We start from the raw sequence: 20,415 nt of genomic DNA, 5'->3' as shown, positions 1-20,415 counted from the left end.
ATGACCTCTTAATAAACTCTTGGCTCTCAGCGGGATCCAGCTGTCATCATTGGAGAACCATGGGTGCTGCTGTATGGAGGAGGGGCGAGCGCTGAGATGTGGAGTCTTCACCACCTTCCCAACACAGTGCTCGTCTCCATCACCTAGCCTGGTCCGGAAGAGATGGTTGTGTGCACTGGGGCTGCAGCACGCTGACCCCTTGCACACAGGGCCTGCGGGGACAGGGAGAGGAATGCAGGGGCTTTTCTTCAAGGCCAGCAGGTCTCCCAGGAGAAGTGAGGGGTGACTCCCTTTGGTGTGTCGCAGGGTTTCTCGCCGTTGCATTCCTGTGCTGTTAAGCGAAAACCGGATCCGCGCACAAGTGGTCTGGGCTCACGGAAGTTGGTCTGGACTAACTAGATGAAGGTACTGGTGCACAGTGATGACTCGAGGGCCTCTCAGGATTCCTGAAGGTGGCATGGTAGGAGGTGGGATGGAGAGACATGCTGCAGTGGGCAGCTGTGGAACTGCAGGCCTGGGGCATCCAGAAAAAGGGGGTGAAGTAGTTCTGATGCCACCCACAGAGGCCAAGCAAGAGAAGTGAGGACCCCACTCAGTTGTCCTAGAGACAGTGATCCCAGTAGCCAACATGACAAGACCTCATGTGCTAAGCACAAAGAAGCAAGCTTTCCCACAGGCCCTCTGGCAGTGTGGTCTCCTAGAGCCCGCCAATGACCTTCGCGGGCACTCCTGGTGCACATTCTAGTTAAAGATTTCTTAATACTTGAGCCTGGTATGATAGTGTAGTGGCTAAAATTCTGGCCTTGAACGCACCAGGAACCCATATGGGCACCAGTTCTAATCCCAGCGGCCACACTTCCCACTTAATTCCCTGCCTGGGAAAGCAGAGGAGGACGGCCCAAATCCTTGGGGCCCTGGACCCACGTGGGAGACCTGGAAGAAGCTCCTGGCTCCTGGGTTTGGATTGGTTCAGCTCCGGCCATTGTGATCATTTGGGGAGTGAACCAACAGACGGAAGTGCTTACTCTCTCTCTCCTCCTCTTTGCAAATTTGCCTTTCCAATGAATATCAATAAAAGATTTTATTTTTATTGGAAAGGCAGAAGTATAGAGAGGAGCTGTTCTATCTGCTGGTTCACTTGCAAAATGGCCACAATGGCTGGAACTGAGCCGATCTGAAGCCAGCAGCCAGGAGCTTCTGGGTCTCCCACGTGGGTGCAGGCTTTGGGCCATCCTCTGCTGCTTTCCCAGGCCACAAGCAGGGAGCTGGATGGGAAGTGGAGCTGCCAGGATTAGAACCGGCGCCCGTATGGGATCCTGCTGTGCTCAAGCCAAGAGTTTAGCCACTGAGCAATCACACGGGGCCCTCTATGGATTTTTGTCCCCAAATCAACCCCACTGTCCCTTGGCAACGCCTACCCTTTCACAGTTGTTTTCAGTTACAAGGTCCAGAATCCAAACCTAAAGTGGTGTAAGCTGGTAGAGGGGGGGAGTCAGACCGATTGTTTCCACTGCAAATCCCATAGGTAACTGTAGCCCCAGCAACATCTCTGCATTGCTTGGCTCTGCTTTTTGCTTCATTAGCTGTCTTACTTACAGAGTGGAAATAACATGAGACTACTTCAAATACATCATGGCAAGTGAAATGAAAAGTTCTTAATGGTGGGCTTTGGCATGGCAGTTAACATACCTCTTGTACACGTGCATGCCTTAGCAGAGCGCCTAATTCCCGTCAAGGCTGTACATCACTCCCCTCTTCCTGACAGTGTGCGCTCTGGAAGGTAGCAGGCGATGGCTCTGTTGGCCTGAGCCACAGTGCAGTTCCAGGTGCCTGCCTTTGCCCGGGGCCAGTCCTGCTGTTGTTGTCACTTGGGGCATGAAGCAAAAGATGAAAGCTACTTCTCACTCTGTGCAAGCAAAATGAAAACAATTCTGAAAGAGTAAATATATTTTAAAAGGGCCCAGCGGCATGGCCTATTGGCTAAAGTCCTTGCCTTGCATGTGCCTGGATCCCATATAGGCAACGGTTCTAATCCCGGCAGCTCAAAGCCTTGGGACCCTGCACCCGTGTGGGAGACCTGGAGGAAGTTCCTGGCTCCCGGCTTCGGATCGGCACAGCACCGGCCATTGTGCTCACTTGGGGAGTGAATCATTGGAGGGAAGATCTTCCTCTCTGTCTCTCCTCTCCTTATATCTGACTTTGTAATAAAAGTAAATCTTTTTAAAAATGAATAAATAAACATCTTTATTTTAAAGGCAGAGTGGCAGAGGGAGGTGGCAATAGATCACCCCCCAGGCACCTGGAGCATCACCTGCTGCCACTCAAGACGTGCATTACCACAGGGCCGATCGGCAGCACGCCAGTGTGTCACGGGCGCAGCTGTTGCGATGGGCATCCTAACCACAGGCCCACCCCAAGAGAGCGCTTATTTTGATTTTTTTTAAATTTATTTTTATAACATTTTATTTATCTAAAGTAAACAAATTCCTAAATACAGATTTAGGAGCATAGTCATACTTCCCAGCCTGCCCTCCCTCAATAGACACATTTTCATTTTGTTGTTCCAAGAGGTTTTTTTAATGTATTTATTGAAATTCAGACTTACAGAGAGGAAGATCTTCAATCCGCTGATTAACTCCCCAAGTGGCCCCAATGACCAGAGCTGAGCTGATCTGAAGCCAGGAGCCGGGATTAGAACCCGCGCCCATATGGGATCCCAACACAACCAACGCGATGACTTTAGCCAGCGCGATGGTGGAGCGGTTAAAGTTCTCGCCTTGAACGCGCCGGGATCCCATATGGGCCCCGCTTCCCATCCAGCACCCTGCCTGTGGCCTGGGAAAGCACTGGAGGGCAGCCCAAAGCCTTGGGACCCTGCACCCGTGTGGGAGACCTGGAAGAGGCTCTGGGCTCCTGGCTTCAGATCAGCACTGGTTCCAGCCATTGAAGCCGCTTGAACAGTGAATCATTGGACGTAAGATCTTCCTCTCTATCTCTCCTCCTCTCTGTATATCTGACTTTCCAATAAAAATGAATAAATCTTAAAAAAATTCAATTGGCACTATCGAAGGTTTCCATCATGCACAACCAGGTGTCTGGCGCCTCCTGGAGACGAGGGCAGCGGAGGAACAGCCTGCGTCAGTGCCACGAACCTTGCTGAACCAAATCCATTTGTTCTTACTGTCTTTTGTCATCCTTTCTACCGCCTCTCCCAGCTTTGTTTCCCATCCTTTTGCCGCCCATTTCCGTTTCGTTTCTGCAAAGCCTCCAGACCATGCCGATGGCAACAACGGGTCTGCAAGCCTAACCCAGGGCTGCAGTCCATGGCTATAGCCCTTGGCGTATCAGCCTTGGTACCTAACCGTGTGTCTCACTGTCCGTGCAAGTCACAACGTACTCGGGAGTATCTAGGAGGAATGCAATAAGCCCCGCGGTCCACAAGCTGCACCAAACCACGCCACTCCAGCCGCGACCCGAGAAGTAGCTCCCTACCGCCCGCGGCACCGCTCGCTCCCAATCGTCATTTCCGGTCCGACCCCGCACGGCAGCGGCAGGTGCGCAGAGAGAAGGAGGAGTCTTGGGGCAAGGGGCGGGGTTTCGGCGAGTTGGGCGTCACCCCAGCGTAAAGAGCTAGCGTTTGTCTGTCGGCCTTGGCAGCCTCTGGTCCAAGCCCTGGTGGCCGGCGGCCGGTGAGAGCCTGTGTCCAGTAAGGGACCGGCTGGAGGAAGCCTCTGTCACTGGCCCCGCGCCGCGATCACCCACTCTCGCGCCGATGCACGGGACCGCCACAGCGCGCTGAGAGGCCTGGCACTGCTGCGGGACTCGGGAGTGACGGGAGGGCCCTCCCGACCCCGAGACCACCCTGCCAGGTCGCCAACCTGCCACCTGCAGGACGGCGACGCTCCCTCCCTTCCCAACTGCACTCAGCTCCACCTGACATCTCGCGGACTCCACCAATTGTCGTAATCCCGGATCTCCAGCGGCTTGTACGCAGAAAGCATCAGGCCAAATTCCCTCTGCTGCCTTGGAATGCATCTGCTCAAACTCCTGGAGCAGTCACAGCCAAGGACCTGGGCCAAACCACTGCTGTGACTGAAAGCCACCAACCCTTTTGGAAGGGTTGGTTATGGGTTGGATGGCCCTTGGCCACTCCTGAACTGCTTCACGCCAGCCTGCTGGCTGCAGTCCTGGTGCCTGCGTGCTCTCCCTCCATTCTGACTCTGCCCCCACTCTGTTCTTCCTGCCTCCCTTCAGCAGTGAGACACAAGGCTGAACCAGGCCTCCAGGGTAAGTGACCCAAACTCCAAGCCAGCAGAGGCTATACCCTCCTAGGGTAGGGACAAAGTACACTTGCCAGGCAGAGGCCTCCTGCTTACCTTGCCCACTACCCCCTCAACTCAGATGAGGAAGTGCCAAGGTCAACACCAAGGCACCTACACTCTAAAAATACTGGGAGTGGAAGGCTGTGCTGGGGCACATGTGATGGTGGGAGGACACTGCAGACCCAGCCCAGATTCTTGGGTATAACACATAGGCCTAGGAGCACCAGAGCCTCCTACCCCAGCAGCCATGTGGCTCTACCTGACTCACTCATGCCGCTCCTTCTAGCAACTTCCCTGAAGATGGAAGATTGCTTCCCAATGGGACGTCCATGTCACCACTGTAGGACAGGTGGGCTGGACCAGCACTCTTCCCTGCTGTATACACATGGTACAAATCCATCCTTGGGGTTCACAATGTTTTGCCAAATGACACTCAAGCACCCAAGTCTGGTCTCTCAAAGGCCTCCTGGCCCTGGCGCACATCCCCAGCCCCATCAGCATCTTTTGTTCTCACCCGGCAGTTCTGTTTATTGGCTCACTGTGGGACAGCGACAGCCCTGCTAGAGCTGCAACCAAGCCAATGGGGATGGGGTCACTGAGTCCTTGCTATTAGGACATCACTGCAAAGTCATCATGATGGGCAAACTCAGGGGGGTCAGCAGGCGGCAAACTCAGGGTGGTCAGCACGCGGCTGCAGCTGCATGGGAACACCTATGTGTAAGTGACCCCTCTACAGGGGCTGTGTGCTGGCACAGGACACAGCACTAGTTATTGCCTATCCATCCGCCAACTCAGGGCCAGGGCCCTGCCAAGTCTTCTGTCATGTGGGCTTGCTGTGCTCACGGCTCTTGGCTGCTCAGCCCCTTTCTGTGTCCCCTCTGTCCTCAGGAGCACAAGCGGCCCATGGAGCCTCCTCTAGACAGCACAGCAGCAGCGGCCAGAGTGCCCCCTTGAGCCGCCGGAGCCAGGGCATGCTGTCCTGTGGGAAGAGCCATGATGTTAAGGAAAAACAGAGGCAGGCAGGGTGCTGGCACAGGCCCCCTGAGTCTGTTTAGAACTGCCCTGCTGTTTGTCAGCCTGCCACGGGGCACCAGTGGCACCAGCGTTCTGGGCCACACTTTGCCACTGACAGGGGGCCACTACCTGAGCATTGGGGATGGCTCTGCGATGGAGTTCGAGTTCCCTGAGGACAGCGAGGGCATCATTGTGATCTCAAGCCACTACCCATGCCAGACGAATGGGACACGCCTGGGCCCCTCTCTGCGGGTCACATCGCTGGACACAGAGGTACTGACCATCAAGAATGTGAGTGCCGCGAGCTGGGGCAGCGCTGGTAGTTTCGTGGTGAGCATCCGTTCTGGTCTGGCTGGACTGGCCCCGCTCCACATCGAGCTCGTGGACCCACATGATACTCCGCCAACACTCATTGAGGAGCGCCGAGACTTCTGCATCAAGGTGTCTCCTGCTGCGGACAGTCTCACTGCCGTGGGCACAGCCCAGGCCCACTTCTCTGAGAGCCCAATACTCTATCTGCTCCTGCCTCTGATCTTTGTGAACAAGTGCTCATTCGGCTGTAAAGTGGAACTCGAGGTTCTCAAGGGACTCATACATAGCCCCCAGCCTGTGCTGCTGGGCCTCCTGGGCCAGTTTCTGGTCATGCCCTTGTACGCCTTCCTGATGGCCAAAGTCTGCATGCTGCCCAAGGCCCTGGCGCTGGGCCTCATCGTCACATGCTCATCACCTGGCGGTGGAGGGAGCTACCTCTTTAGCCTCCTCCTTGGAGGGGACGTCACTTTGGCCATCTCCATGACTTTCATCTCGACGGTGGCCGCCACTGCTTTCCTGCCCCTGTCCTCAGCCATCTACAGCCACCTGCTCAGCATCCATGAAACGCTCCATGTGCCCACCTCCAAGATCCTGGGCACGCTGATGTTCATCGCCACCCCCACAGCAGCAGGTGTGCTCATCAAGTCCAGGCTGCCTCGCTTCTCGCAGCTGCTGCTGCAGGCCATCAGGCCCTTCAGCGTCGTGTTGCTCCTGGCTGGCCTCTTCCTGGCCTACCGCATGGGCGTCTTCATTCTGGCCGGGGTCAGGCTGCCTATCGTGCTGGTGGGCTTCACAGTGCCCCTTGTTGGCCTCCTGGTGGGCTATGGTCTAGCCACGTGTCTCAAGCTGCCGGTGGCCCAGCGGCGGACCGTCAGCATCGAGGTAGGGGTGCAAAACAGCCTGTTGGCCTTGGCCATGCTGCAGCTGTCCCTGCGCCACCTTCAGGCTGACTACGCCTCCCAAGCGCCCTTTATTGTGGCACTCAGCGGCACCTCGGAAATGTTAGCCCTGCTCATCGGCCACTCCATCTACAGCAGCCTGTTCGCTGTCTCCTGAGGCTGTCGGGTCAAGCTCTGCTCACCCTCAACGCCGAGACTCCACCGTACCCACAGTTCTTGTGTAGCAAAGGCCTTCAGTTCTCATGCACTACGCAGCTGGAAAAAAAAATACAGGCTTATTTTTTGTACTGATTTTTTTTTATTCTCCAGCTTTCAAAGCGCCAGAGGCCATGCTGAATTAGGCAAATGGGCACTGCCCACAAAATAGATTTTAATAAAAGAAAGAAACGCACCCGGACCCCCTCCAGTCTCTCCTTTGGGGCCTAGGTGGGTGTAGCTCAGGGTAGAAGGCCAACTTAGGTGGTCTCTGCAGGACTTCTGGCACCACACCCTGCATCCCCACCCTCTCGGAAGTGGGCATCTCCATTCTACAAGGACTGGGGGTGGGGGGCGGTGAGGTGTGGCCGACCTTCCTGCCTGCTCTGATGAAGTGCCAATGGGTTTTTCGAAGCTACAGTAAAAGCAAGGAGACAGAAATACACGAGGCAGGACTGGGCCTCGCTGGGAAGCACAGAATCGGGGCTCGCATTGGCCCGGGCCACCAGCAGCTTGGGAACTGAGGGCACAGCAGGCGTCCGCGGGACGAGCCGCCCTCCTGGACTTTTTCCTCAAGCCCCTGTTCCTACGTCAAGCGAACGGGCCCCAAGCCGTATCTCGTCCCAAAGCGGGAGGATCCGGACGGGTTGCTCCCCAACCACCACCGCCCACCCCCTCACGGCAGCCAGCAGGGCAGGGCTGGGCGCGGAGGGAAGCATCCCTCCGCCTGGGCGCGTCCTCGCGTCTGCTGGGCGGGACCCCACGGCGACTCCTCCTCCCGGGGCCGGCGCCCGAGACGGCCGCGAGCCGGAGGTGGGCTCTCGGGGCGGAGCGAGGCGCGCTGGGGAGGCGGGGCCGGGCCTGGCAGGCGGCGGGCGCGCCCCTCGCCGCTTCCGGCAGTGGCGGGCGGTTCCGGCGCGCGCCCGAGGCGGCGGCGGCGCGCGGCGGGGGGCTGTTGGGGCGCGCGCGGGCCGTGGTGGACGGCGCCGTGGCCGCCATGCAGCTGACGGTGAAGGCGCTCCAGGGCCGCGAGTGCAGCCTGCAGGTAGGTCACCGCCAGGCACGAACCACTGTGCCGCGCTCGCGCGCTCACCCGCTCCTCGCACGGGACCGAGGGCGGGAACCGGACGGGCGGGCCAGCCAGGCCGGGGAGGCCGGGAGAGCTACCCTCCGAGGAGACGCGAAAATTTTGCCGCCTTGGCTCGTGGACTCAACCCTTCCCTCCTAACCCTCGGCCTGGCAGGTGCCTGAGGACGAGCAGGTATCCACACTGAAGCAGCTAGTCTCCGAGAGGCTGAACGTCCCTGTGCACCAGCAACGACTGCTGTTCAAGGGCAAGGCCCTTGCAGGTAAGCCAGGGTGAGGAGACGCCCAGGGAGCCCAGCAGGAAGTTGGGGGACGGGCTGCAGTGCTGTGGATCAGCGCCCCACGAGTACTCCCCTGCGAGTCCCAGCTGAGTCTGCCGCGCTCCACTTGGGTTGCTGAGGTGGCATAGCCTCTCAGAGGCACCCCAACAGCTGCGAGGCGGAAATTCCACCAGTCTCTCTTTGGCAGATGGGAAACGACTGTCGGATTACAGCATCGGGCCCAACTCCAAGCTGAACCTAGTGGTCAAGCCCCTGGAGAAGGTTGTACTAGCAGCCGATTCGCCACCCCCACCCGTCTGGCAGCTGATCTCCAAAGTCCTGGCACGCCACTTCAGTGCAGCAGATGCCAGCAGGGTCCTGGAGCAACTACAGAGGGTGAGCAAGGTCGCCCTGGACCTGCACTCCGCTCCCGGCGCAGTGTCCCCTCCCCGCAGCCCCCTGAGTGCCCCTGGCCTTCTCTCCTCAGGACTATGAGAGATCCCTGAGCCGCTTGACCCTGGATGACATCGAGCGCTTGGCAAGCCGCTTCCTGCACCCTGAAGGGTCTGAGGCTATGGAGAAGGGGTTGCCCAAATAGCACTTGTGCAGTGTGGGGGAGGAGCCAGAGGCCAGGCCGCAGCTGCATGTTGCATTAAATGTGTTCTCACGTGGCAGTTTGGCTCATAAGAATAACAGTAGCTGGCAGCTACCTGGCTCTTGGTAGGCGCTAGGCGCGGCTCGAAGCGCTCGGCCTGGGGTCACTCCCACAGCCTGTGGAAGAGGCGGGGCAGCACAGTAAGGCAGGAGAAGCCAAATCTGAGTGCAGCCAGCTTCTAGAAGTGCCTCATCATAAGAGGGAGACAGGGGCTCCTGCCAGGACGGGACATGGTGTATCACATTTGGGAAGGAGTCCTCCCCAGGAGGGCCTCTGCTGCCCAGTGCTGTGACCTAACCCCTGGCGGGTCTGGCAGAACCCCCAGCTGCGCTTGACGGAGCAAAGGCAGACGGGAGCCCTGGAGCTGCTCAATTCCCCCAGCTTCATGGTGGCACTTGGGGAAAATCCCTCTACCATTTGGGTTCCACAGCCACCGACCATACCGTGAGGTCCACGTCTCCAAACCGAGTCCAGCTCTTCCATCCTTACCCCAGCCTGGGGCGAGAGTGTGCTGTACCCCATCCCCACCCCAGTGCTTTTCCTTCTGGGCTCAGTAAATAGACTGAAGCCAAAAATGACACAATGGCCTGAGATGGCTTGTCCCGGCCCTTGCTGATCAGCATTTGCTTGGAATATGCTGGCTGCTCAGCATCTTCTCACCCAATGAGATCTGACAAGTGACTAAGCAGGGCAGTGTCATGGTTAGGAGGCATGCCGCAGCGTGGAGGATGGCTGGCTGCTTCCCCTGTCACAGCTGTGCTAAGGCTTTCACTGGTCCGCCCCTCCAGGCTGCTGCGGAGGGCCAGGGAGTGTGCTGGTGGCACTGCTTCCTCCCCGCAGGCTTTCCTAGTGTCCTGCAGGGATGTGAGCACTGTGGAGGCGGGCGGGGACTCCGCTCCTGCGCCTTGCCTGCCTGGAGCCCTGCTGCCTGGGCCTCACGGGCTAACACTCAGCCCGCGGGCTGCATGCGCGGAGGCCTGAGGGTAGAGGCTGTGAAGAGCAGTGCAGCCTCCAGGCTCTCGAGCTGCGGAGCCGTTGAGGAGAGTTGTGCTGTGCTGTCTGGGACGGGAACACTGCTCGCATTTATTCCGAGTCAGGATACTCACTCTGAAGGTGACTGTGCACCTGTCAGCCAAAAAGAACTGTGTTAACTACGCTGCTTTGGGTTTCTGGTCATTGGCCTGACAGCACAGGTAGTTGGTCTGGCCTCCGAGATGGCGGAGCCCAGGAGTGTTTGCTTCTCGCCACGCTGTGTGCACTGCGCTGTCCGCTTCATCTCGGCCGCTGCCTCCGAAGGGCAAGCAAGGCTCCCTGCAGCTTCCCTGGGAACCCTGGTGGGCAGCCAGCCCCGAGGAGCGCCTCCTCTAGACTGCCGCTTTTGTCTCAGATGTCCCCAGCAAATAAACACTGTCTTCTCATTGGTCACAAGTGCATGCTGTGTCCAGTCCTTGGGTGGAGGGGCCAGCACGTCATTGGGGCTGCTCCCGGGATGCAGGTGAGCCACAGCAGAGATGAAGGGGTGCTACGGGAGAACAGAAGGCCTGTCTTGAATGTAGGCTGCTACTGGGAACACACACTATGTCAGAGGGACAATGAGAAGCTAGCAAGTGCTGAATGAGGAAGGGCTACAGGGAGAGAGCTCGGACTGTGGGATGCATTTGGGGGCTTATAACGCACCAGGCACTGTGCCCTGTGTTCTCAGACATGTATACTCCCACAGGAACTAGGCCCCACTGAACAGGCAAAGACAGACTCCTGGACAGGTGCCTTCCAGCTTGGAGGGCAACAGACAGATTACCTGTCAGGTACTCAGGAAACTGCCTGGCCAGAAAAGAGAAGATGTGGCCAGTGGCTGCCTGGGGAGGCAGAGAACAAGATTGGGGGCCACTGGGAGCTGCGGAAAGAGCGGAAGTCTGGGTGGGACCAGGTCTAGTTTTGTCACCTTGGAAGGCTAGGTGGGAGGAGCTCAGACAGAAGACTACATAGGCAGAGGGGATTCTTTTTTTTTTCTTTTTAAAGATTTATTCATTTTATTACAGCCAGATATACAGAGAGGAGGAGAGACAGAGAGGAAGATCTTCCGTCCGATGATCCACTCCCCAGGTGAGCCACAACGGCCGGTGCTGAGCCGATCCACAGCCAGGAGCCAAGAACTTCTTCCAGGTCTCCCACGCGGGTGCAGGGTCTGTCCTCCACTGCTTTCCCAGGCCACAAGCAGGGAGCTGGATGGGAAGTGGAGCTGCCGGGATTAGAACCGGCGCCCATATGGGATCCCGGGGCTTTCAAGGCAAGGACTTTAGCCGCTAGGCCACGCCGCCGGGCCCAGAGGGGATTCTTCAAGGCGGTTGCAGAGGCCTCCCTGGTGTGAGAAGTGATGCAGAGGAGCAAACAGGAAGAGCAGGTGCTATTGGGTGAATACTACTGTATAGCTCCAGGTCCTTCCTATGTCATTACCATCTCATCTGCCAGGAAGTGCAATCTAGGACTAGTGGAGCTCCCTAGTCCTTGTAGTAAGCTGCTGTGCCGGATGGGAAGTCATAGAATCTGTGAGGTTGGAGCAGGTCTTCCCACAAGAGTATGGTGTGAAGAGCAGACAAGGTGACTGTCGCGGCTGTTCAACAGCAGTAGGTGAGCTGGAGGCTAAACTGTTCCAAGATTGCGTTGAAAGGTACAGCACGCATGCAGTCACCGAGCAGAAGCTCTCTGGCTAAGGGGCACGGGAAGCTGGGGAACTGTGCAGGTGCCCAGGACCTTCTTGTCCCACCAAGCTTGTGCTGTGCTCAGGGGTGGGAGTTGGTAAGAGGCAAGCACAACTGCTGTTCCTCGTGTTCAGGGGGCCGGGGAGGGCTGGCAGAATGCTGGGATGGGAAGCAAGAGCAGAAGGGGCAGCCAGAAGCAAGAGTCTGCAGTAGCTGTGTACACCTGCAGCCCCCAAATGTCCGGAACCTCTGTGAAAGGATGGTGCCACATCTACCCCTAGAGATGGCACCCTTTGCCAAGTCCTGACACTCCGTAGCTGCCCCCTGGCAACACAGCATGATCTCCAAGGAGGGCCCAGATGTGCGGCCTCTAACATGGCAGCAATAGGCAGGGCCTGTGGAATGTGCGGAACCCATAGCTTATTGGCAGCTTGCAGGCTCAGGGCACCCTCACCTCCAGCAGGCTGCCCAGGCCAGGGGCAGCTAGGACATTGGCGAGCAGGACGCAAGCCAGCCTGTGTGTCCTTTACTCCCTCCTCCCTGAGCACTTTATGCTGAGTTCTCCCAGTGCACACCCCTCCCCAACAGCATTAAGAGGTACTGGTGGGGCCTGGCCTGGTGGCCTAGCAGCTAAAGTTCTCGCCTAGCAAAACGCCCCGGGATCCCATATGGGCGCCGGTTCTAATCCTGGCAGCTCCACTTCCCATCCAACTCCCTGCTTGTGACCTGGGAAAGCAGTCGAGGACGGCCCAAGGCTTTGGGACCCTGCACCTATGTGGAGACCTGGAAGAGGCTCCTGGCTCCTGGCTTTGGATCGGCTCAGCACCGGCTGTTGCGGTCACTTGGGCAGTGAATCATCGGACAGAAGATCTTCCTCTCTGTCTCTCCTCTCTGTATATCTGACTTTGTGATAAAAATAAAACATAAACCTTGAAAAAAATAATAAATCTTAAAAAAAAAAAAAAAGAGGTACTGTTGCCAGACTGGCCCACTGCTGGGGAGGCAAGGTGATGGCCACCAGACAGGCTTCTCTTAGAAAACTGCATTTTTCCCTTCCTGGTTCACAAGTAAGGTAGATAATGTTTTGAGCCCATGAATCAGCTCTGCTCCATGTCAGCCTTTATAATGAGGATCCTTGCCTAAACCAGCTATTAACCTGGTAACTTACTGTGTTGGTAATTGCAAAATGGTGATTTTTCTGGGCTTATTTTCTCTGCTTGTGAGTTGCCACTTCACAAAAAAGAGCATGCCTTTTCCTTTGCTCTTTGCTTTGCTTTATTATTATTATAAAGTCAGATATACGGAGAATGAGAGACAGATTTTCCATCCACCAGTTCACTGCCCAAGTGACTGCAACAGCTGGTGCTGAGCCAATCCAAAGCCAGGAGCCAGGAGCTTCTTCCGGGTCTCTCACACGGGTGCAGGGTCCCAAGGCTTTGGGCCGTCCTCGACTGCTTTCCCAGGCCACAAGCAGGGAGCTGGATGGGAAGTGGAGCTGCCGGGATTAGAACCGGCGCCCATATGGGATCCCAGTGCATACAAGCAAGGATTTAGTCACTAGACTGTCTTGCCGGGCCCTCCTCTAGTATCTTTATAGACGCTCAGTGGTTCTATTATATGTTCCTCCAGTTTGGCTCTTGTGTTGCTTTGCCATGCCCTACCTATCCTACTGTTTTGTTTTCTCCCAATAGCAAGACCTGGACCAGGCAAAATCAGAAGGCAGGGACTCAGTGTGAGCCTCCTTGATGGGTGCCAGGGACTTAAGTCCTTGAGTCATCACGGCCTGCCTGCCAGCGAGTGCATTAGCAGGAAGCTGCATCAGAACCCGAGAAGCTGAGTGAAACAAGAGACTCTGACATGGCAATATGGTGCCCCAAATGGTGTCTTGACTGCCATGCCAAACACCTGCTGCATCTTTCTGTTTCTCCATCAAAGCCTTACTTGTTGGCACTACAAGATACCCTACACGTAGCTCGTGTTTTTCCCTGTTGCAGCCTAAGAATCAGCTATTTCTCCAGAAAACCTAGCTTGTGTTCCTGGGAAATGGCATTTACAAAGCAAGATATGCACATCGGATGTGTTGATTACTACTGGCACGTAGTAGCTTTTCAGGACTATAATGGCCAAATACCTGAGCAGACCAACTTTATCAAGAAAACAGATTTATGGGCCCGGCATGATAGTGTAGCAGCTAAAATACACGCCTTGCACACATCAGGATCCCATATGGCCCTGGGTCTAATCCCAGCGGTCCTGCTTCCATCCAGCTCGCTGCTTGTGGCCTGGGAAAGCAGTTGAGGATGGCTCAAAGCCTTGGGACCCTCTACCCACGTGGGAGACCTGGAAAAGTCTCCTGGCTCCTGGCTTCGGATTGGCTCAGCTCCGGCCATTGCAGCCACTTAGGGAATGAACCAGCAGATGGAAGATCTTCCTCTCTGTCTTTGCTTCTCTCTGTAAATCTGACTTTCCAATAAAAATAAATAAATCTTAAAAAAATTTATGCTACCTTCCAGTTCTAAAGATGTGAGGTGAAGACTGCTAATCCAGTGATGAGCATCCTGCTGGCAGAGTCTACATGGTGAGAACAGGGAATGTATGTGCCTCTAGGAAGACACCATGGATTAAATAATTGGAATTCCACCCTAGAAGTTAACCTGATCCAATCACATTGTAAACTGAATGAAGTTTCTGCCCTGTCAGTACCATTGATTAAGACTGGGGGCCTGACAAGCAAAATTAGAAACCAGGATGGAGCACAGCTCATGCCAAGCTAGGCTCTTGCACTTGCTGGTCTGCGTGAGCCAGGGACGCTAAGCCACAGCATCTAAGGCAGGGGTTGGAACAGGTGAGGGGCTGTGCCAAGCTGAGTCAGAGCCACCACTGGCATGCGCGCAATCTATGACTGGGAACAGGCCCGGTTGGGGAGCTAAGGGGACACCCTAGCTGGGTTGAGATTCTCACCGAGGAGCATGGGGCTGGAATGGGGCTATGTTCTGATCTGGATATGGCTATAGTCTCCCTTGGCACAAGTGTGGACTGGGACTGGATGCACCGAGCCGGGCCAGACTCCAACACCTTCTGGTGTCCTGGAGGACCAGGGTAGATGTGGGGTGGACTAGGCTAGGTCTCAGCCCTCACTGAACCATGTGTGAGTCGTATGTGGATATGGACAAGCCGTGGCTGGGCTGAAGCATCCAACAGCAAGGACCAGTTTGAATTGAAGGACAGTCAGGAAAAGCCACTGTTCCTGATAGGACAGGAGGTGACCTGAACAGGGCTGGCCCATGGACCCACTGGTATGCGCGAAATCTGGCATTGGGAGAGTTTCTGGTGGAGGAGCCTGGGCAACTCCCCTGGCAGGACACAGACCCGGCAGGTGAGCGCAAAAACCATGAAAGGAAACAGCCCAGAACAGGCCATGGAAAGTTTCCTACTGGCATACACATGGCATGGGTTGGGGGCAGACCAGGCTGAACCAGTTCACATCACCCACTGGTGAATCCGAGCACCAGAACAGAGTGTGGGTCGAGCCAGGTTAGGTCACGACAAAAACCAGTGCGCATTACAGAATGCCAAGGTGAGGTTGCCTGTACCGGATGTGACTGCAGTGCCCAACAGCTCATGTGAGAACCAGGGATGTAGGGGGTGGAGCCAGCAGGGGAATGAGGGGTGGTTCCCTTGCTGGACAGCTACTCCCACTGGAGAGCGTGAGCTGAGATGGGGCAGACAGGACTAGGCAGGGCTACAACACCTGTGGGCCTCATGTGGACCAGATCAGGGAAAAGCCAGGCTGGGCTGATTATTCCTATTGGTGCAAACAAAATTAGAGTGGGTGAGGGTTGGTTGGGCTTAGCTGCAGCATCAGCTGGCACAAGCTGGCACTGGGGGCTAGTTCTGTCAAGTTAAACCACAGAACCACCTGGAGAGTGCATAATCCAGGAGTGGGAGAGGCCTGGGAGGGAAATAGTGGGCTCCTCCCTCTTGGGCTACCACTTCCACTGGAGGGCACAAAAACTAGGACAGGGACTGGGTTGGCTAGACAGAAAGGCAACCAACAGCATCTGTGTGGGCTGGATGGAGGGCCTGGTTGGATTGAACTAGGCTTCATGTCCATTGCCATGTATGAGAGCCGAATGGGGTGTGGGACAGACTGGACTACTGCTACACATGCTGGCAAACCAGGGTGGGGGTGGGCCTGGTGGGGATTATTGTGGGTCTCTCTGACTAGGCTGCAGCTCCCACTGGCTGATGTGAGGGCCGAGTATGTGCTGGGCAGAATCAGGCTGGACTGCAACACCCACTGGTTCCAGTGGAAGTCCGGACTGAAAACAGAACCAACCCAGCAATTGCAACCACCAGCTGATCAGGGTGATGGACTGTACTGGACCCTGTACTTGCTAGTATATAAAAGAATCTGGTCTGGAAACACCTCAGACAAAGTGTCTTTGGGGATCTCCCCAATCGAAATGCCAGATCAGAACCCTAACCAAGAAAAGACAGAAGACAGAACAGGTCAATCAACCACCTCAGCTATATGTTGGCAGTGAAAAACTGGGCAAACGGAGACTCTATGATGGACTATGTCAATCAGTGGATTCTTCAACGACCTCATCGTGCTTGGAGTGGTGAGATTGGCAATGATTCATAACTGTTGCACTATGAAACCACTTGAGGAAGACCCTCGGAGCATGCCCCACATCAGGGACCTGGGGTGGGTGGGAGACTGGGTGGGGCTTCTCCCTCAATATCCCCCTTTACCTCAGGTACATGAAGGAAACAATATGGAAATAATAGTCTTACCCATTTTCCTGTAGCCCTTGAACCCTTTTACCCTAATTAACTATGTAAAGATATGTCAAAAATACAATTAAAAAATGGAAAAAGTTAAAATAAACAAAACAAAACAAAACAAATGCTCTGCCAAAAAAGAGATTGGGGGCCTGGTGCGATGGCTCAGTGAATCCTCGCCTTGCATGTGTCAGGATCCCATGTGGGCGCCAGTTTGTGTCCCAGCTGCTCCACTTCCGTTCCAACTCCCTGCTTGTGGCCTGGGAAAGCAGGCCAAAGAGAACAGGCCAAAGCCTTTGGGACTCTGCACTTGCGTGGGAGATTCAGAAGAGGCTCCTGGCTCCTGGCTTCAGATCAGCTCAGCTATAGACATTGTGGCTATCTGGGGAGTGAAGCAGTGGATTGGAGATCTTTATCTCCTTTTCTCTGTAAATATTCCTTTCCAATAAAAATAAATTTAAAAAAGACTGGGGTTTAAGTTCCGTATAAGTTCAGGAGTCACAGTCAAGCTACAGCACAAGGTGTCGCTGTTTTAGGTTCTTTCCTTACCTCTTGGAAAAGTGTGGATGTGTGTATTTGGATGGCAGGGTGACAGAGAAACAGATCTGCTCGTTCATTCTTCAAATGGGTCTGGGACAGGCTGAAGTTAGAAGGCAGGGATTGCTTGTGGGTCTCCCACGCTACATAGGCCTTCCGCTGCCGCTTTTCATTAGCAGAGATGGTTTTTCCTTTTGTTTTTCTTTTTTCTTTTTTTTAATTTCTGCTTTCATTGGCAGAGATGGGTGAGAAGAGGAGCTGCAGTCCTGGCAGCAGCGCCCACATGGAACGCGGTGTGGGCCTGCGGCTTTAGGCTTCTTTTCATGACGAGAGCTAGGAACTATTTTAAGAAATCACAAGTTCACACTGAAACATCCAGTTGAATTCTAACATCACAGATCTCTCCCCAGCCTCTTTCCACAGTGAGACAACATCAATCTACTTGCTCCTGTAGCACACTAAGTCTGTCTGCAAATAAGCATCATCGACAACAAACATGCTAAGAGCAAAGCCAGTTCTCATTGTCCTCTGCTGCTTTCCCAGGCCGCAGGAGGGAGCTGGATGGGAAGTGGGGCAGCTGGGAGATGAACTAGGGCTCATATGGAATCTCAGCCCATGCAAAGTGCGGACTTTCGCCAGTAGGCTGTTGCAGCAGATCTGAAATTTGTTATTTACACAGCAAAATACTGATATGGTTTAAAAGGCGAAAGTGGGCCCAGCAGCGTGGCCTAGTGGCTGAAGTCCTTGCCTTGAACGCCCCGGGATCCCATAAGGGCGCCAGTTCTAATCCTAGCAGCCCCACTTCCCATCCAGCTCCCTGCTTGTGGCCTGGGAAAGCAGTCGAGGACGGCCCAAAGCCTTGGGACCCTGCGCCCATGTGGGAGACCCGGAAGAGGTTCCTGGTTCCCGGCTTCGGATCGGCACAACACCGACGGTTGCGCTCACTTGGGGAATGAATCACCGGACAGAAGATCTTCCTCTCTGTCTCTCCTCCTCTCTGTATATCTGACTGTAATAAAATAAATCTTTAAAAAAAAAAAGGCGAAAGTACAGAAGAAGCTATATCCTAAGGAATTCTGGCAGAGGCTAGCACAGCACTAAGTTAATGGTTGAAACACCAGCATCCCAGATGGTTAGTGATTTGCTGGAAAATCAAAATAGTCACTCAAGTCCTTGGGCCCCTGCATCCACATGGGAGACCCGGAAGAAGCTCCTGGCTCCTGGCCTCAGCCTGGCCTAGTTCTGCGGCTGTGGCCATTGGGGAGTGAAGCAGCAGATAGAAGACATCTCTCTGTCTCTCCCTCTAACTTTGCCTTTCAAATAAATAAATAAATCTTTTTTTTTAAATCTTAGTTTATTAGGGTACAAAGGGTCAAGGGCTACAGGGTGAAAATGGGTAATACCATTGTTTCCACACTAATATTATCATTTTTCCCTGTATCTGGGGTCAGGGGAGAAACAAAGGGAAAAGCCCCACCCAACCTCCCACCCACCCTAGATCCCCAACGGGAGGCGAGCTCTGAGGGTCCTGCTCATACAGTTTTTTTTTTTTTTAATAATCTATTTTATTGTGTTGTTGACAATCTTTACATAGTTAATTACAGTTAAAGAAAGAAAAAGAAAAGAAAAAAAAAAGGTTCAGGGGGATAGGGAAGTGGGTAATACTATTATGTCCACATTGTTTCCATCTTGTATCTGAGGTAAAGGGGGATATTGAGGGGGAAGCCCCACCCGGTTTCCCACCCACCCCAAGTCCCGGATGTGGGGCATGCTCTGAGATATGTGCTCGAGTGGTGTTAATAGTTCTCCGGTTATGAATCGCCGCCAGTTTTGCTCGATGAGGTCGTCCACTGATTGATATGGTCCATCATAAAGTCTCCGTTTGCCCCATATATCGCTGCCAACATATAGCTGAGATGAATGATTGATCTGCTCTGTTTTCTGTCTTTTCTTGATTAGAGTTCTGAGTCCAGCAGTTCGATTAGGGAGATCTCCAAAGAAACTTTGAGGTATTCCCAGACTAGTTTCTTGTATGCTCTAGCAAGCACAGGGCCCGGCACAGTCCATCACCCCGATCAGCTGGTGGTTGCAATTGCTGGGTTGGTTCTGTTTTCAGTCCCGAGTTGCACTGGAACCAATGGGTGTTGCAGTCCAGTCTGGTTCTGCCCAGCACGTACTCGGCCCTCACACAAACCAGTGGGAGCTGCAGCCTAGTCGGGGCGACCCACAATAACCCCCACCAGGCCCGCCCCCTACCCTGGTTTGCCAGTATGTGTAGCAGAAGACCAGTCTGTCCCCCATCCCATTTGGCTCTTGTACGTGTCAATGGGTATTAAAGCTTAGTTCTATCTAACCAACTCAACCATCCAGCCTTCACGGGTGTTGTTGAGTGCCTCTCTATCTAGCCATCCCAGCCCCCGTCCCAGTCTTCATGCCCTCCCACGGGAATAGTGACCCAAGAAGGGGGAACCCACTTTTTCCCTCCCAGGTCTCTCTGTCCCGGTTTATGCACTCTTTAGGTGGTTCTGTGATTTGACTTGACAGAATTAGTCCCCAGTGCCAGCTTCTGCGGCTATGCCCAAACATCCCTCACCCACTCTAATTTATGCTTGCACCAGCAGGAATAATCAGCCCAGCCTGGCTTTTCCCTGATCTAGTCCACATGCAGCGCACAGGTGTTGTAGCCTTGCATAGTCTAGTCTGCTGCTCATACAGTTTTGATAGTTCATCAGTTCTGGATTGCTGCCAGTGTCTCAGTTCCAATCGCAATGAAACCTATTCACAGTCCACTGGCTGACAGTCTCTTCATGGTTGGGGTTCTAAGATCAGCAGTTCAGTTGGAGGGATCTCTCTCCAAAGAAACTTCATCGGAGATGATCCCAGGCCTGATTCTTGTGCGAGTTTGCTAGTACAGAGTCTGACACCGTCCGTCACACCAATCAGCTTGTGCTCATGCTGGTCGTTGGGATTGCTGGGTCCGTTCTGTTTCCAGCCCTGGCTTCCTCGTGAACCAATGGGTGCTGTAGTCCAGTTTGATCCTACCCACTTCATACTCGGTCCTCACGCAAACCGGTTGGAGCTGCAGCCTAGTTGGGGCGACTCCTCATAACCCCCACCAGTTCTGCCCCCTACCCTGGTTCCCATGCTTGCCAGTACGCACTGCAGGCTTGTCCAGTCTGTCCCACATCCTGTTTAGCTCTCGCACGTGTCGATGGGCATTGAAGCCCAGCTCAACCCAACCAACCTACTGTCCAGCCCACACACCTACTCTCAGGTGCCCTTCTGTCCAGCCACCCCTGCACCTGTCCTGGTGTTCATGCTGTCCAGTGAGAGTGGTAGCCCCGAGGGAGGTGCCCACTATTTCCCTTCTAGGACACACCCACTCCCAGATTATGCACTCTCCAGGTGGTTCTGGCATTTGACTTGACAGAATTAGCTCCCAGTGCCAGCCTCTGCCAGCTAGTACTGTGTCTAAGCCCAACCAACCCTCACCCACTCTAGTTTTTGCTTGCACCAGTTGCAACAGTCAGCCCACCGTGGCCCTTCCCTTATCTGGCCCACATGCGGCCCACAGGTGTAACAGCCCTGCCTAGTCTGGTCTGTCCCCATCCCAACTCATGCTTTCCAATGGAAGTAGTTGTCCAGCAG

General features: G+C 54.7%; 2 protein-coding genes across 3 annotated transcripts; both read left to right on the top strand.

Annotated features, from left to right (window-relative positions):
- The first annotated feature begins 3,596 nt into the window (after window positions 1-3,596).
- SLC10A3 (solute carrier family 10 member 3) lies at window positions 3,597-6,944 on the top strand. Of its 2 annotated transcripts, none has more exons than XR_009244500.1 (2): window positions 3,597-4,287; window positions 4,844-4,980. XR_009244500.1 is itself a non-coding variant. In XM_058658408.1 (2 exons), the coding sequence occupies exon 2, from the start codon at window positions 5,316-5,318 to the stop codon at window positions 6,702-6,704; it is 1,389 nt and encodes a 462-aa protein (XP_058514391.1). In that variant the 5' UTR covers window positions 3,597-4,287; window positions 5,211-5,315; the 3' UTR covers window positions 6,705-6,944. The 2 variants fall into 2 exon arrangements, 1 of the variants encoding a protein (XP_058514391.1); XM_058658408.1 differs by lacking the exon at window positions 4,844-4,980 and adding an exon at window positions 5,211-6,944.
- A 672-nt stretch (window positions 6,945-7,616) lies between these two features.
- UBL4A (ubiquitin like 4A) lies at window positions 7,617-8,762 on the top strand. The gene is made up of 4 exons (XM_004598905.2): window positions 7,617-7,787; window positions 7,986-8,091; window positions 8,297-8,484; window positions 8,576-8,762. The coding sequence occupies exons 1-4, from the start codon at window positions 7,740-7,742 to the stop codon at window positions 8,684-8,686; spliced, it is 453 nt and encodes a 150-aa protein (XP_004598962.1). The 5' UTR covers window positions 7,617-7,739; the 3' UTR covers window positions 8,687-8,762.
- The last annotated feature ends 11,653 nt before the right edge of the window (window positions 8,763-20,415 follow it).

Source organism: Ochotona princeps, chromosome X, assembly GCF_030435755.1.
Source record: "Ochotona princeps isolate mOchPri1 chromosome X, mOchPri1.hap1, whole genome shotgun sequence".
Taxonomy (NCBI): domain Eukaryota; kingdom Metazoa; phylum Chordata; class Mammalia; order Lagomorpha; family Ochotonidae; genus Ochotona; species Ochotona princeps.
The sequence above is the reverse complement of the archived record's forward strand: the minus strand, read 5'-3'. Positions and strand labels throughout refer to the sequence as shown.